The sequence below is a fragment of the Letharia columbiana genome, assembly GCF_014066305.1.
Source record: "Letharia columbiana isolate WasteWater2 chromosome Unknown Sc0000004_s0, whole genome shotgun sequence".
Lineage (NCBI taxonomy): Eukaryota > Fungi > Ascomycota > Lecanoromycetes > Lecanorales > Parmeliaceae > Letharia > Letharia columbiana.
In genome coordinates this window covers 1191478-1207317 of record NW_023501040.1, presented here as the reverse complement: position 1 = coordinate 1207317, position 15840 = coordinate 1191478, and the positions used below count along the sequence as shown (strand labels likewise).

The 15840-nt window shown below is 51.1% G+C and overlaps 6 protein-coding genes across 6 annotated transcripts; 4 read left to right on the top strand and 2 right to left on the bottom strand.

Moving 5' to 3' along the window:
- Positions 1-1789: 1789 nt before the first annotated feature.
- Positions 1790-3159, top strand: HO173_002347 (uncharacterized protein; the record flags this gene model as incomplete). The annotated part of the gene is made up of 2 exons (XM_037304281.1): positions 1790-2806; positions 2938-3159. 2 exons carry the CDS (start codon positions 1790-1792, stop codon positions 3157-3159), a joined length of 1239 nt encoding a protein of 412 aa, XP_037169076.1.
- Positions 3160-3708: 549 nt separating this feature from the next.
- On the top strand, positions 3709-4676 carry HO173_002346 (uncharacterized protein; the record flags this gene model as incomplete). Its single annotated transcript, XM_037304280.1, has 3 exons — positions 3709-3998; positions 4090-4161; positions 4247-4676. The coding sequence occupies 3 exons, from the start codon at positions 3709-3711 to the stop codon at positions 4674-4676; spliced, it is 792 nt and encodes a 263-aa protein (XP_037169075.1).
- A 1301-nt stretch (positions 4677-5977) lies between these two features.
- On the bottom strand, positions 5978-7590 carry HO173_002345 (uncharacterized protein; the record flags this gene model as incomplete). The annotated part of the gene is made up of 8 exons (XM_037304279.1): positions 5978-6407; positions 6469-6478; positions 6531-6559; positions 6620-6642; positions 6691-6770; positions 6825-6851; positions 6906-6937; positions 7571-7590. The coding sequence occupies 8 exons, from the start codon at positions 7588-7590 to the stop codon at positions 5978-5980; spliced, it is 651 nt and encodes a 216-aa protein (XP_037169074.1).
- A 217-nt stretch (positions 7591-7807) lies between these two features.
- Positions 7808-8518, top strand: HO173_002344 (uncharacterized protein; the record flags this gene model as incomplete). Its single annotated transcript, XM_037304278.1, has 1 exon — positions 7808-8518. One exon carries the CDS (start codon positions 7808-7810, stop codon positions 8516-8518), a length of 711 nt encoding a protein of 236 aa, XP_037169073.1.
- Positions 8519-11050: 2532 nt separating this feature from the next.
- On the top strand, positions 11051-12055 carry HO173_002343 (uncharacterized protein; the record flags this gene model as incomplete). The annotated part of the gene is made up of 1 exon (XM_037304277.1): positions 11051-12055. The coding sequence occupies one exon, from the start codon at positions 11051-11053 to the stop codon at positions 12053-12055; it is 1005 nt and encodes a 334-aa protein (XP_037169072.1).
- A 1041-nt stretch (positions 12056-13096) lies between these two features.
- HO173_002342 (uncharacterized protein) lies at positions 13097-13792 on the bottom strand (the record flags this gene model as incomplete). The annotated part of the gene is made up of 3 exons (XM_037304276.1): positions 13097-13186; positions 13344-13680; positions 13728-13792. 3 exons carry the CDS (start codon positions 13790-13792, stop codon positions 13097-13099), a joined length of 492 nt encoding a protein of 163 aa, XP_037169071.1.
- Positions 13793-15840: the final 2048 nt, after the last annotated feature.

Below are 15840 nucleotides of genomic sequence, written 5' to 3'. Positions count from 1 at the left end.
TTGCTTAGGGTATGATTTGATAAATTATTATTAAGTGGCCTCAAACTACGAAGGGGATAATCCGCGATCTAGCTTATTCGATTATAGGAATAAGAGAGTTTCTCCGACCGCATTTGATGAGAATTCTATCAGATAAAAACGGAGTCGAGTTACCGCTACTATACCACTTGAACATACTACGCAGACACCCTTTCCGGGTCTCGTAAACCCCGTAAGGCCCCCGAAGGAATAATTTCTAACAATATCACTACGCTGCGTGACGGGGCGGGGCGGGGCGGAGTAAGCTTCGGGGGTTAAAAACCTCGCCTCGAACCCCGCCCCGTTGCGCAGCGTAAATACCACCGTTATTAATAATCAAGTCGACGACTATTATTAGACGCTCAGTAAGCTTATCGCTATTATTACTTTTATTAAACTCTCTTATATCAGAAAGCTATTATTGAAGGCCTTCGTTAAATTATACCCTAAGCAATAACAAATTATCGAATTATATCCTATATTTGGGTGAAAATTGGTGTAGGGGTATGTAAGGATCTATACTTTTGGGGTATGAATTAGTAATTCGCCAGTCGATTATCATACGTGAAATCGAGTAATGCTACCTTGTTCTGAGCGCTCTGGGAAGTAACTGACCTACTTTCAACTTCAGTCCCTTCATCAACGATCTTTTCGTCAGGGTTCTAATGACGCTCCTCGTTGGTAATCAGCATAGGGTGAGCACCTCTGACTCTTGCTTTGCCTGACCCACGTTCGACTATGTCGCGGTCGTTTGTCTTGCTGAGGTCCAGATAAGCTTGGTGTCCGTCAAACATTAGCGCCATGTGTCCAACAAACCCATATCTGTACCTATATCGAATACATCCGTGGTATTAACTTTCGCATGTGGCGAGGTCCATGTAACGATGTAAGCACTGTGCCTCTCGGCAACATAGCCAGTATCTGATTTGTCAACTACAAACACTCGTATTCATTGCTTGGGCGTTTTACTTGCACTCCTTGCGAATGTTCTCTGAGTACTACCTGCATCGTTGGAAGGACGAGGCGCAGCCGATACTGTCTGACGCCGCGCCGCAGCCACGTATCGTATCACTTTTTGAGACCATGACCTGTCATATCAGTTTGCTCCCATACGACCTAGTGTTCAAAAGTTTCCGAAGGAGCTCGTCTTGGAACTTTCGCAAACCCTGCCGCTGAAGCTTAGCGTATAGCATACCAACTTCACCGCAGTGCATCTACCGTCGGAATGATGCTCGTAGTGGAATCACGGGCGGCAAAGCAAAACGAAACGACGTTCTGCAGGCTCCAGTGGACTCAACCAACGATACCCTACCCAGACCGATAGCGGCGTCTAATTCTGACAGCAACGTCATCACTTCATATGACATGGGAAATTTACAAGCTGCGGCTCAAATCTAGTGTGCTGAAGTAGAAAATGGATACGGCGGGCCCGTGCATGCGCTATGATAAATATAACATTCGTTCACGATGTTCGTCGGAGCCGTGCCTATGGTGGATGTTGGAAAGGTTATGTGTTGCTATTCGGAGGTAGTCGAAGGTAGGTGGGATTAAGGAACTGGATAAACTTCATCATTCATATATCTTTTTGAAGGTCGCATTACACTTTTAATCTTCATCTCGCTTTTCTTACCACGCTTGTCACTACTGTATCACCAAGACGAATTGCTCAAACGTGGTGAGAAACTTCTTTACTGAACATACACCGAACGAATACCTCCGCTGTTCGACCTCATTTTTTGATTCTCACCCTCAGTGCTACTGTACGCTTAGCATGCTTTCCACTGCCCAGTATGCTGCGATAGGCAGCTTCTTTGTCGGGCTTACATCCGCCAACCCACTCTTAGCACCCCCGAGCGATACCTCTTCTGGAGCTTTGGTTGCCCGTAAATTCGCTCAGGGTTCTCATATAGACACGTCTCACTACCAAACTGTTCTGACAGAGTATGCTGCTGGACAAACCATTGCCACCAAAGCCAAGACTATCATAGACGAAGACAACTACTTTTATGAGCTCTTCATCCCGAGCAGATACCAGAGCGCAGATCATGCCAAAGAATATAACAACAACTTCCTTACCAAGTTCATCGCCCTCGGCGACGATCAAGACTATACGGTCACCATCGACTACATTGGCACTTCCGATGACCCCAAATGCCAAGAGTCCTCCCAACCAGGCTACATGCCATATGCATATACTGAAGGTACCACAATTACCATGTGCGACGCTTTCTTCGCGCAACCAGCGACCAGTGCCATGACTTGTGACAATACCTATCTGGACGAATACGAGACGGGCGCAATGACACTCCTCCACGAGTTCAGTCATTTGAACCCCGCCTACTTCTCGCTTACAACTTCCCCGGACCCTCCATTCAACGATTATACGTATGGGTCAGCGAATTGCGTTAGTCTAGCCAGTAACCCCAACACTGCCGCTCAGGCGATCATCAACGCCGATAACTGGATGTTCGTGACCCTCGGCGCTTATTGGTCGGACAAATGTGGGAAGGATATCGAGCCAGAAGATCCTGACGAGGGTGTCTATGGCGGTATCGACGGTGATGCGGCTGGCTGTCTTCCAGGCCCCGTTAATCAGTGGATCATGTCCTCTGGTGGTTCCTGCAGTGCTCCAGGGGTCGCTTCGAATAGCAAGACATCAGGTGGCCCAGGCGGCTGCGGTATCCCTAATACTGGCGGCATGAACGGTGTGAATGTGGCCGATTGCTGGCTGTTACCGCAAGGCACGACTGCGGTTGAGATGATGCTATATGTCAGCAATGCCACACAGGTTCGTCGTGCCGTTTCTTCTACTTTCCAGCTTTTCCAGTCCTAAACACAACTCTTCGAAGTTGGTTCGACTCTCGAATGATTGGAAACTGGTCTTCGTACCTATGGCTGACTTTGATTTCCAAAATGTAGGGTTTCTACACCGATTACAACATGACTGCCTTTACAGAACCAGATTGCAGCGGCACAGCGCAAAGTTTCTGGGGCCCCGTCGACTCCTCAGATCCACTCATAAGTGGCGACTGGCTGTTCCAGAGCAGCTGCTACGATAGTCCGAGTGGGACTTCGTGGCAGAGCTACTACGTGTGGAATATCGCTGCTTACGAAAAGCTGTATCCGGGAGGAGGGCCGTAGAGATGAAACGGGGTCTCGTATCTTTCTGGGAAAGGGGCGAAATCCTGAGAGGCTCAGAGCGATGGGAGAATCGTGAAGCAGTTTGACACTCTATACATGATCCTATTTTTTTCCGCGCGACGTTTGGGGTTACCCGGAGAGCCTGGGCATTCACGAACATCGTCGCCAATGTCATACATAGGTATAGAGATAGCACTTAAACCACTGGCCTTCAACTACCTATTTCTTCTACCAACTTCCGTCAGGACTTTTGAAAGGACTTGCTTGGACCGGTAAGTGAGACTGCTCTACTAGCTGTTTCTAAAAGATGGAATCGTAGGTAATGACACATTCACGTCCACCCAACTCAAGTCCGTTCTTCTACATGTGTTGACCTCTGTGGCAACTTCAGTGGCGGCCAATCGGCTCTTCGGTAATATCTTGGACAGGGGTTTTCTTGTGCTACACAACACCACCACTGACTCTCACCAAGGATAAAAATCCTTTCTTCACATTGATCTTCACCTTTGTCACCTCCTGCCATCAACCCCACCACCGCAGTACAGCAGCATGAAGATGGCCGCAGTTACCTTTTTCACAGCCGTAGCTCTTCTCTGTTATGCCTCAGCTCAAAACTCCTCGACCACCCTCCTTCTACCGGATGGCCTCTTCTGGGTAACCCCTCCGTCGCCGCAGACGTTTCTTGGCGCAATGACCGTCACCGACAAGACGACCTACTACACGATCGACTGCGGGAACTTCAACGATACATTATTCTGGCCTGGATCCAGTGGCTGCGCCAACAACAACAGCTACACCTTTTCCGCAGATTCAGCCAACACCCAATATCTCATGCCCAAGTAAGAGAACCCCAGACGCTGACTCCACCCCCAACCCCCATCCCTTCCATGCCCTTCCCCTTCCAAGAACCTCACTCACTCACCCAACCAGCATCAACCTCGGCCAAGATCCATTCTCCGTCACCACTCCCGTCCCCACCTGGCTCGAAGCCTTCAACCAAACGTAAGTAAGCCCCTCTCCCCCCTCGAACCCGCCGAAAAAGCAAAAAGCGGGCCCGGAAACGTCGCTGACACCCAAAAAAACCCAGCGTGACGATCAACTGCGACCCCCTCAACACGGCCAGCTGGGCCCGCTGCGTGACCACCACCCTCTACAACAACGAAGACGCGGACGACAAATCCATCATCAGCTCCACCATCGTCACCCAGCAAAGCACCGTGCACGAGTCGTCCCTCTACCCCGTCATCTTCACCGCCCCCGGCCTCGCCGCCGCCGCCGCCGCCGCCGCCCCAGGACACCCTCGCGCCATCCACCACCACCACCGCCGCACCCCCACCCACCACCACCCCCCCCCCCTCCACCGCCCCACCCTCACCCACCCACCCCCCGCCCGCCCTCACCCCGGGCGCCAAAGCCGGCCTCGGCGTCGGCGTCCCCCCTCGGCGTCCTCGCCCTCGCGGGCCTCGGCCTCCTCCTCCTGCGCGGCCACGTCAAGCACCGGGAACACGCGCGCCTGAGCCAGACGGAGCACCTGGTCGCGCTGCCGGCCGGGGGCGAGGTGAGCGAGTACGGGGCGGCGGGGAAGGGGGGCGGGGGGGACGCGCCGGCGGCGGATGTGGGCGGGGTGTACGAGATGCAGGGGCGGCGGTCGTCGGTGAGGAGTGTGGAGTTGGAGGCGTAGGGGGGGAGGTGGTGAGGAGGGGGGGGGTTGGAGGATCGTGGTTTTCTTTCTTCTTTCTTTCTTTCTTTCTTTCTTTCTTTCTTCCTTTCTTTTGGGGGGGGGGGGGAGGAGATGGTTGGCGAAGGAAGAGAGAGGGCGTGTGAATGTGTATGATACGATAGGATATCAAAACCCCCGTGGTGCTGATCGTACAGTTGATAAGATAATCAAGAGCATTGCTATCTCCCTATCGATTAACCCCATGACCAAGCTCCTTACGTGTGACCACGCGGCCATAGACAGATGCGAGATATATCGTTCTCTTCAAGCAGGTGGGTGGCCTTTGGCTTCACGACGGCCCAAATTCCAAAGACATGGACCCCCCTCTCGACGAATAGCGTGCGTGAATTGCCTTGTACAGAGAGCTGGAAGTCAACTTGAGTACAACAGCGACTTTTCTTCTTCTTATTCTCCCCTTCAACATTCTTCCGCTACGTCAACGTCGATCGAACGTCCTGATTTGAAGGCAGTAAGTTGTAGCGACTCGAACAGTTTCCTTTTGTGCTAGCCTAGTCCACACGAATTCCAAATACCCACCCCCCCCACCCCCAACCTTTCTCTGGCTCCTCGATCACTGGAGGGCCGTCTTCCCGCGCTTGTACGCCCGCGGCAAGCACTGCGAGTTCGCCGACAGGATAGAAGGGGTTTGTTGGAGGGAAAGGGAACTTGATTCCGCGGAGTGGGAGGCGAGGGTGTATGCGGTGCGGATGTTCAATCGGGTGGACTTTGTGGCGGTGCTGGTGAAGGTGATGGAGGTTGAAGGTCGAGACCGAGGTTGGAAAGGGTGGAGGGGAAGTTGGAGAGGGTGAGAGGGTGGTGGAGTTTGGCGTTACGTTGAAGATGCGGCAACCGACGCCTGTGCACCTGATATGGGAGGATAGATGAAATGGTCTGGAAAGGTTGAGACGTGATCAACGAAGGCAGAATACTCAAATTGTGCAGATGTAAAAGTATCTCTGAACCGAACGCCATATATTAGTTGGTCTATGATGGCCATTAGCCGGTCCTTCCACATACGCCTCGCTGATTCGCTTAGAATATGATGCATGTACGTCCAATCGAATATTTACGGCAGCCACCCTCATCTTTGGTAGCCTGCTATAAGATGTTACATCTCGAATTCCCGCCGTCCAAGAACTTCTTCTTTCTCTTCCTGCCTCCTCTTCCCGGCCTGTGTCTGTCCCCTCTATCCAACTTTTCCATCTCCCTAACCTGTCGGGTCGCCATGTCTTTACGGATTATCTGCTTGCAGAGATCCACAAATGATTCATCCACATTCCGCCTCGCTCGCGCTGATGTTTCGTAGTATGGTGCATTCCAGGATTGGGAAACTTGGAAGGCGCGGGAGCGGGAGACGGCGCGGTCTTCTTCGAGGTCGGATTTGTTGCCGACAATGACGAGAGGGACGAGGGGGTCGTCTTTGATGCGGACGATTTGGTCGCGGAGTTCGTGAAGCTCAGTGAGGGAGGTCAGGGAGGTTATGCTGAAGACGAGAAGGAAGCCTTGGCCCGATTTCATGTAGAGTTCTCTGTTTGAGGGAGGAACATTAGGGGTGGGATATTAGTGTAGGTTGGGTGGGCAAGATGTACCTCATGGCGGCTGCGGTTGCGTTAGCCTGGGCGTTTGTGGGATAAGATAATGGAGGGCTCACTGAATTGTTCTGTGCCTGCAGTATCTAATCTGGGTATCTATCAGCATAATGTCTCGAGGTCGTCTGCATAGCGCGCTATGTCTCCATACATCTCTAATATGCATTGTCGCCCCTGTCGCACATCAGCATCTCCCAATCAAGCCGAGCGATCGGTACTCACGTCAACCTCAATCTGTTTCCTGTACGAGTCCTCTATCGTAGGGTCATAGCTTTCTATCCACACGTTCTGTACAAATTGTGCTGTATGTAGCTGTGAGCAGAATGCGGGTATAGAGGCGCAAGAACGCCGCGTACCGGTAAGACAGCTCTTGCCCACACCTCCTGTTACAGCATGTTTCAGTCCAGCATCTTGACACATAGGACAGTTGTTCTCACCCGCACCGAGCACGACAATGTGGTACTCCCTTCTAGGCCATGGAGGTCAGCGACAGTCGTTTGACGGAGGGCGAAGAGGTGGTGGCACATGCCTTTGCGACATACTGCAGACGCCCGAGCGCCGTTGACAGTCGTCTGTTTGTTCCTGCTCTCAAAGCCTTTCTTCTCCTCTTGTCGCTATGGCCTTGTGAGGTTGGGGGGTGATGCAAGGCGCCGGCGGTGAGTGTCTAAAGTGAAATTGAGATGTTGAAGGTCTCATCTGGTCGTGGATGTATGCAGGAGAGTGCGGGGAGTTGGCGGAGATGGAGGGGAAGAAGTGGAAGGAGGATGAGGAGACAACGGTCATGTCCTTGTTGGAAAATAACTGGGCATCCAATAGATTTATATTTGGATTGGATCGCAAGACGCAAAAAAAGAGCATGTCAAGTGGTCTAGAAGGTAAAGTAAGGTAGCCTCCATTGGAAGGTTTAGCGGTAGCGCGTACCGCTAAGCATGCCTAGCCCTCCGGGACCGGGACGGTGAGAAACAGACTGCCGGGTCAGCCTTAAAGGGCCCCTCCTAAAGCCCTAAGAGACAGCCGGGGTGTCTTAACCGACGATCCTGGTGATCCTAATTCTGCCTTGGGATTAAAACACCTCACCATACAACACACTCTACTGCATCACCTCCTCTGCAACTTGTCCATTGTGCTGAGAAAATCAGGACCTACCTTCCTTATCCGTTTATCCTTACCCACATCTAACGCTCCTCTTCACCACACACACTCACACACTTACACGCGTATCTCCTACACTTGGACACCATCGATTTTGCGTCCTTCCGTAATCACCACATAGCTTCGGCTGCACCGACATCCTACAATTTAGCCTCAACCAATCGATACCGGCCCTCCTACCTCCACCATGCTCACTCTTCTTGATCTACCAATAGAAATACGATTCCAGATCTACCGTGAACTCGAACTAGGTCGCCGAGAGCCAATCTCATTGGGTAAACAATTTGCCGCTCTGGCAGCCTACGACTATCCACCTCAACTTCTTCAGATAAGCCACCAAGTCTGTCAAGAGGCTCGTATGGCTTTCTCCGCAACCTCTAAACGTCCGTGGAAGATCAACGTGATCGCGAGCATCGACGCGAAGCTGTCTTTACCAGATGTTCTACCTGATGGTTTGGCGCAGTCAGCCCACATTCAATTCAACTTCGAATTCCCCCACGAACGCGGTCCGGTAGGCCTAGTCTATATTGGATTCGGTAAATTCAGGCCTGTCCAAAGCCAGCCAAGAAGGGAGACCCTCTTCCAGGCTGTCCATCGAGTCGAGCGTGGCATCGACGAAATCTGTCGGAGGCTCGCGGAAGTCCCGGTCAAGCGCGACATGGAAATCTGCTGGTCTGATGCCGGCGATGTCGCCGAGTGGGAGACCAAAAAGACCGTTCTGCAACCTTTTTCTAGACTGCGAAAGTCATGTTCATTCCGCCTTGGCAAGGTTTTGGTTTGGGAGGGCGTCTCTCGTCAGGAGCTCGCTAGCTACTTGAAAAGTGTTACTACTCGCGTGCCAGAACTGACAGGATCTAAGGAGCCGGTGGAGCCAAAGATAATCTCGAAAGATTTATGAAATGATGCTCACTCACCTTTTCCTGCTGGACTGTTGCGATGCATTTTCTCGAGATGGGAGAAGCTATGAGAATCATTTTCCCAGCCCTATCAACCCTTCAAGAAGGAAATCGTTTAGATCCGAGTACCCGCAGCTTCAAGCCACTTTGGGAAATGTTTGCGACACAGCAAGCGAGCACCACGAACTCTTATCATGAATAGATTTCCTGCAATCCCTAGCTTCCCCTCTTGGAGGATAAGATGCATAGTCCTCAAGGCTCGGTTCGGACCAGTCCGCGGAGGACGAGTTTGAAATCAATGATTTAATAATGATATGCATGAGATCAAGGTCTTAGGATCTGGGCTCCGCGACTGCGGAATCAGTCTGTAGCGTTTTCTAGGGATCGCAAGCATGATGAGCTAATTGGATTCTTTACAACCATGCAATGTACAGTTGACGCAGCTAATAGAGCGACAAGAAGTTGGAGGAGAATGGGTGTTGTCCAGGCCTTGAGGGCGGTGTTCACTACTGTACCTACTCGTATCAGGCTATCAGGCTATCGCTGCAGCCTTTACGCGCCGAAAAGGTGGCCCCTACCTTAACGATACTTAATCCAAGTTCTTGGGCCGAAATCACTCACGTGACTCGGCACTATTGACGATCAAGGAAGGTGGTGATGTCAAAGAATGCGGGGGTCCAGACAGCCGCACCAGGCGCAATCCTGCGAAGATCGTCACCTTTTCTTCTTCGCTTATTTTAGTCTTTTAGGCAATGCCAGCGCAGCGTCGCGCTGCCCGATTCTCATGGTTTTTTCTCTCCCTTCATGTGCTTTTAGAGATGCACTCACAAATATAACGATGAATTCATGATTACGCAAAACTGATATTCATTGGCGGGCATCCCACCTCACCTAAATTCCAATTCACCCAACCCGCCCCACCTAACTCCGAATCATTCGCCAGATCAGTCGAAAAGCCAAGAGGTTACTCACCCCTACATCTGCGCGCCCATGAAAGATCAGCATCTTCACGACCAATCAGCCTCTGCCGAAGACATTTGGCACCCATCTAAATGCCATAAAATGAGTTGAAAAAAAGTTGGCTCCTGGATGGATTTTGGCTTACGCTGGACACTTAAGTTTCCGGTCACGCCAATCAGTGAAAGGCATCCTATTTTTAGTCAACTCTTACAACTTGAACGGATTTCGCTATTCTTTTGAAATCTATAAAGAGCCCAAGTCTCTTCAAACGTTCGAATTTCACAGTTAGAAGTTGCTGGTGTTGGGAATTCTTATTGGGTTAGATTTAGGGCTGGCCGCCGTAGTACACAAATCGTAACCCTAACCGTCCGGGGTTCAGCCAAGAAGCTTTTTATCGGCGAAGCCGATACAGAGGCCTTTCTTTTCGTGTTGATATACAGCGATCATGTCGACCCACTTTCTATTCCACTCTCAAACATTTCATAACGTTGGTGGAGATACGCTGTTCAACCACACAGTGTGCACCATCAGAGATAGTCTTGATGGAGTCTGTTGGAAAATTTACAAAGTGCTAGCCACACATGATCAATCGATATATCTTCATCTGATCATTCTTTAGTACGGCCATGGGGATGTGATTGGCCCTGTCTGGATACTTTTACGAGATTCCCACAATCCTGTTCTTTCTGAATTACCGAGACTCCTCCTTCGCAAAGTTCCGTGACGCAGGAGGTCGTCAACCACCTAAAGGAGGTCATCGGTCATGCGTCGAAATTGACGCACCATGAAGTGTGAACATGAGTCAGAGTTCCTCAAGACAACCCTCTTGGAATCCTGACGGCGGATTAGATAACCTGACCTTACACTTGGAAGTCTGCCAATTCTTTCTTTTGGTGGAACGCTTTTTCCAATCCTGCAGGGAGGGTTCCCCGCGAATAGAGGCTGTGTCAGACCAATGTCACGAGTCCGCAATCGCGCACCGCGAACATGTAAAATGCCAATCACCTTCAAAAGTAACATGGCAACCTCCTTCAATGCCCGAGCCTCAGCTAAAGAAGAGAGTGTGCATGTCCTCGAGGCTCATTCCCAACCTCGGCTATACGTCGAGTGTCCGAAAGCATTGTCGACATCAGGTGCTTGAGGCTGAGAGGAAAGAATTTTGGCACGTAAGTGCTTGGGCATCTCACATATGGCTAATATTTCAGATCAGTAAAATTTTATCTAGATTCTCCGAGCCTGAAAATGCTCATGCCGGTACAAGAGGGCGAAAGAGTAGCATTCAAGAACACCAACAAGAAATTTACATGCTGGACAAGGGGTTTGTCGGAGATATTACCGCTCACGTGACGGCACGCCTTGGACCGATCAGGAAGGTAGTGATGTCATCCATCGTATGGTTCTAACTACTCTTGAGCTTGATCTTTGTGGTGTATCGTGAAAGATTAAAGTCGCTTGCCCAATTCCACCCTTCTACTCTCAATAACAAACGCGGAAACGTCCACACCACCTGTCTACGTGCGCTCATGTTATCTTCCCCAAAATCTTGTTCCATTGATTAAACTCCACTGAGCAGAATGCCTTCCTCAACCTATGATGCCACGGGCGTAGAATACTATGAAATACCCTCTTTCACCTTCGTATCTGGCGCAAGTATCCCCATCAAAGTCGCCTATCGCTCTTACAACCCCTCTTCTTCCAAAGTAGTCTGCATACCTACCTGCTATGGCGGCAAAATCAACACAACCCTCACCTTCAACGAAGACAACGGCGCACTCTCCTCCCACCATGTCGTCGTCGTAGCCATGCTCGGCAACGGCGAATCCTCCTCTCCCTCAAACACCCCTAACTTCCCCAAGACCCTCGATTACCGCGACTGCATCCACGCGCAATACGAGCTCCTCTCAAAGCACCTCGGCGTAAGCGAGTTAGACGCCGTCATCGGTTTCTCAATGGGCGGCCAGCAGGCATACTACTGGGCCAGCATGTATCCCACCTTCGTGAAAAACGCCGTCGTGATCTGCGGCTCCGCACGCACCAGCGGCCACAACTACGCCTTCCTCGAAGGGCCCAAAACCGCACTGCTGAACAGCGCCGACTACGCCGACGGCGCGTACAGAGCCCAAGGCATCCGGCCCCTGCGCGGCCTCCGAGCCTTCGGACGAGCCTACTGCGCCTGGCTGACCAGCGGCGCCTGGTTCCGCGAACGGCAGTGGGAGAACGCGCTCGGGTTCGGGAGCGTGGAGGAGTACATCGCCAACGTGATGGAGAAGTCCTTTGAGGAATGGGACGCCGAAGACGTGCTGATCCTCGCGCGCATGTGGCAGGCGGGCGATGTCGGCACGACGCGGGACGATGGCAGTTATGAGAGAGCGCTGGAGGGCATCGAGGCGCGGGTGCTGGTGATGCCGGGTCGGACGGATCAGTACTTCGCGGTCGCGGATAGCGAGGTCGAGGTTGGGTTGCTGAGGAAGGGGGAACTGGCCGTGATTGAGAGTGTGTGGGGGCATGCGGCGGGGGGTGGGATGAGTGAGGCCGATACGAAGTGGATGGATGGGAGAATTAGGGAGTTCCTGGCATGACAGTCGGAAATGGCGGAGTGAGGGGGGTGTGCTTCGGAGATGTTGACGAGAGCGAGTGGTTTCGCGCTTGTTGATACATACACACATCATTGACGAGAGTACACGTTCTACATGTTCGGTGCTTCGGCAAGACCAAGACAAGATCCTCTGAGAAAAATCAACAGACTGCTGTGACCCGTCCCCCTTTCCACCAACCCAAAACTGTACGGTTCGCTCTAACATCAAAGAAACAGATACCACGCTCGGTGCAAAGAGATCCAGGCACAAGCTCACTCAATACGTAGCCGATACCCGTCTCGAAACCAACATTTGAAGCCGTTTTGAAGCCGTTTGGAGGGGATCTTTCCCCCATCCTTCCTCGGCCATTCGGTAATTAACACGGGATCGCGATTGAATCGGGATCCAAGCAAAAAGCATAGGCTCGACAGCGGTAACGATAGCTGCGCGCCATAAAATGTTTGCAGGTCGGCATGAGTTCGGAAAATGATGCCCTTTTTCTTAGAGTGGTGGATGATTGCACCACGGTCGTGAAGGACTATCTGGGTTGCACGCATATGACGTCTGGTGATCACTGGCATCAAAATCATTGCTTGCGTGTAACAGGCTTTCAATTAGATCAAGAACCACCGCTACACTGTGTTATTGAGGGTATAAAGCCGTCACATACAGTACTCATACGGTCGAAAGTATCGATGACAATGCGCTCCGAGTGATGTCACAAACAGCACCAAGACAATCCACCGTCCCCCGCCGCCATACTTCCACTCTTGCTCTTTCCCGACAGCCAACGGTCCACCTGTCGCATCCTCCATGCGGGAAAGATTGCACCCGGCGATTATTTACCGCCCGAACCGGTGTCACAGGCCCAGGCCGCGGTGCCAAAAAAGGGCCCGAGGACGCCGGTGAGACCCGAGAACAGGGAAAGTAGACTGCAGAAATCGAACGTGGAACCCGCATCCGCCGTGAAGCTGACCCCGACCTGCAGATAGCCTGCAGAATCGCCGTTGGCGGTATCTGTCCTGCTGCATTCCACGAAGTTGCTCATGGTGCAGAATGTCGCCGTGCCCACGGAGTTTGGGGGCGTGGGGGTTTTGGGTTGAGGGTGAGTTGGTTCCATGATTGAGTCTTGCACTGTCCATGTCCGAGCTGTCAGCGGTGGTTTTTGTCTAGCATAATCTCGAGCTGTAGACAAGGGGGATGGGTGACTGCATGGCCAAGGTTGGTGGTTCTGAGACAATATCCCAGAACCTGCGCTACCACACGAGCGAGGGATTATGTAAGAACTCACCTGGGCACCGTAGGGTACACTCTTGACGATGCAGTCGACGAACTGCGAGCCATTGCCGAGAGAGAAGTCTCCCTTTGGATTGAGTTTGAGAGTTCCAGCTATAGGAATCGTTGTCGCGTCCACATACATCTCAGACGGTATGTTCAGAGATCCAGTGTTTTCGTAATCACACCCTGTGAGCTGGTCGTTGCAGGGACCGCTAAGGTGCTGCATAACATCGGCCGGTTTGAGATTGCCATAGCTGAGCCTCGTGGGATCCATGGTTACCGAGGTCGAATGCGAATCTGCCCGCGGGACGAGATCGCGCCCCGCGACTTCGAAGGCAACAGTGTCACGTCTTTCCGTCATTAGTCAGGTGATTCAGAAGGCGTTGAGGATACTCACTCAGCCGGGAGAACAATGCTCAGAGCGGTAGAGAACAGGGAAGAGAGGAGAAAAAGTCGCATCATGACGGCGGTGGAATGTGTGATAACTGCTGGCACAGGGTTGTTGATGTGTCGTAGCAGTGGCAATGAGTTAGCAGAAAAATAGTAGACAAGGCTTGAGAATTGTGAGCAAATGAGTGGATTTTCGTGCAATAATAGAGACACAGCAAGTAGCTTTATAACACTGCCAACAATTCTTCTTGTGGCTTGAAAACGCACGAGACTCCCATTCTCATAAACTAATTCTCCACTTACCTTTGATCTATGCTTCAGAAGTTTCCATCTCCCAACTTTACCTTACCGGTCCAAGGTCCCGCAACTTGATACAACGATCTCTCCACAATGCTGCAAGTCGATACTCTGATCTAACATATTCGATGCGGCACATCTCCAAAATGCCCTGTTTTCAAAAAGTTGTTGGAGATGGCTCACAGCTTTGCCTTTGTCTGTCCAAGGTCCCGCAAGCTGACACAATGACCCGTCCAAGGTCCTTCGAGAAAACGTACTGATCTCTCGTCATCAGGGGGCAACAAGTGCACCAAGCTCGGTTTTCCACACTCTGGTCGGAGGTGGCTCGTATCTTCTCCTTTGCCCCTCTAAGATCCCGCAAGTGGATCAAATGGCTTTTCATCATTGAAGGGGAACGCGTCGACGAGACTCGCTCTTCAAACATACGCCGAAGGTGGCTTCCGACCGTGCCATGGCCTGTCCAGCGTCCTGCTAATTGATAGACCGAGGTTTCACCATCAATGGAGCACATTTCCACGAAATCCGTCGTCAAACATAGGCCGAAGGTGGCTCGCAAGTACGCCTTGCCATGTGCAGGATCCTACAATTTGATACAACGCGATCTCATCACCGGAGGAGCACATGGCCCCAAAGTTCCCTTAGGGTGGTTACATGGGGGGGCGATCGCCGGGAAGAGGCGAAGGGGTGGCGGGAGAAAGTTGGAAGAAAGTTGGCATGAGACATGCAATGATAGAAGGTAATAAATATACGAGAACGCTACGCGCGCCGCACAGAGGAAGGACGAAAGCAAGCATTGAGGTGAGATTCGTAAGAAAGAAGCAGAGATACAACAGGACAAGCTCAAGTTCAAGTTTATGGTGGGGCGGCGGCACTCGTACCTTAAGGTACTTATAGGTTTCGTCTTTAAGCTAACGGAGACTAATTTAGCGTCACGGGCGATCTACTGTCGAACCACTGTTTGAACCCCCTAATTGCATTTTTGGATATCAAGGCGATATGATAGAAGTACATGGTAAATGTAACGCGCCCTCGTACTTCAGATTGCTGCCCATACTGTACCTCTCTAGACTATGAGAGTGATCCAGACACAGTACGCTCCAAGGCCAAGGTAAAACTCAGGGGTTCCGACCGAACATCAAAAATACGCTCGTTGCAATTCAGTGTACGTTCCACAACGGCTCACAGCCCGAAAGTTTGATACCCCTATTTTCTTAATATTGGGAAATAGAATCGCGATTTTAGACCCCATCTAAAAAAAAAAAAAGGCTTTCTTGAATAGCCTCACAACGATAACTTACAACGCTCTAAAAACTTTATAGATTTAATAATTATACGAGAGATTAAGAAATCAATTATAAAATTTTAATTATTCGTTCTATTATAAATAAAAATTAATAAATTCTTAGATTTTCTCGAGATAGCTGGCAAAAAAATAGCGAGGTAAAATTTTGAAGTTCCGATACAACGGCTGCTTCCACACTACAAGATAATCCAGTGTCGCGATTACTCTTCATGTGCATAGACTAAGACTGTGTGAGGTTATATAGGAAATTCAAATATTCTGTAATCCTGGGGTGCCCTAATCGACAGTTGTTGTGATACGTCCGCGCCGTTCCGTTGCGCCCCTAAGCCCCCTCTTCCAATCCCGGCCCGCCCCTGCATGTCACAGCCTGGGGAGTGGAGATAGGTTTCAGCGATCAACTGTACCTCGAATTCTCCGAGACGTTCATCAAACATGACGGTTTCGAATCTGAGCGATGTCATGTATGCAGATGTGGCGACGAGCGCCATCAGGCCCTGAAAGACCTGGGGCGAAGCTGATC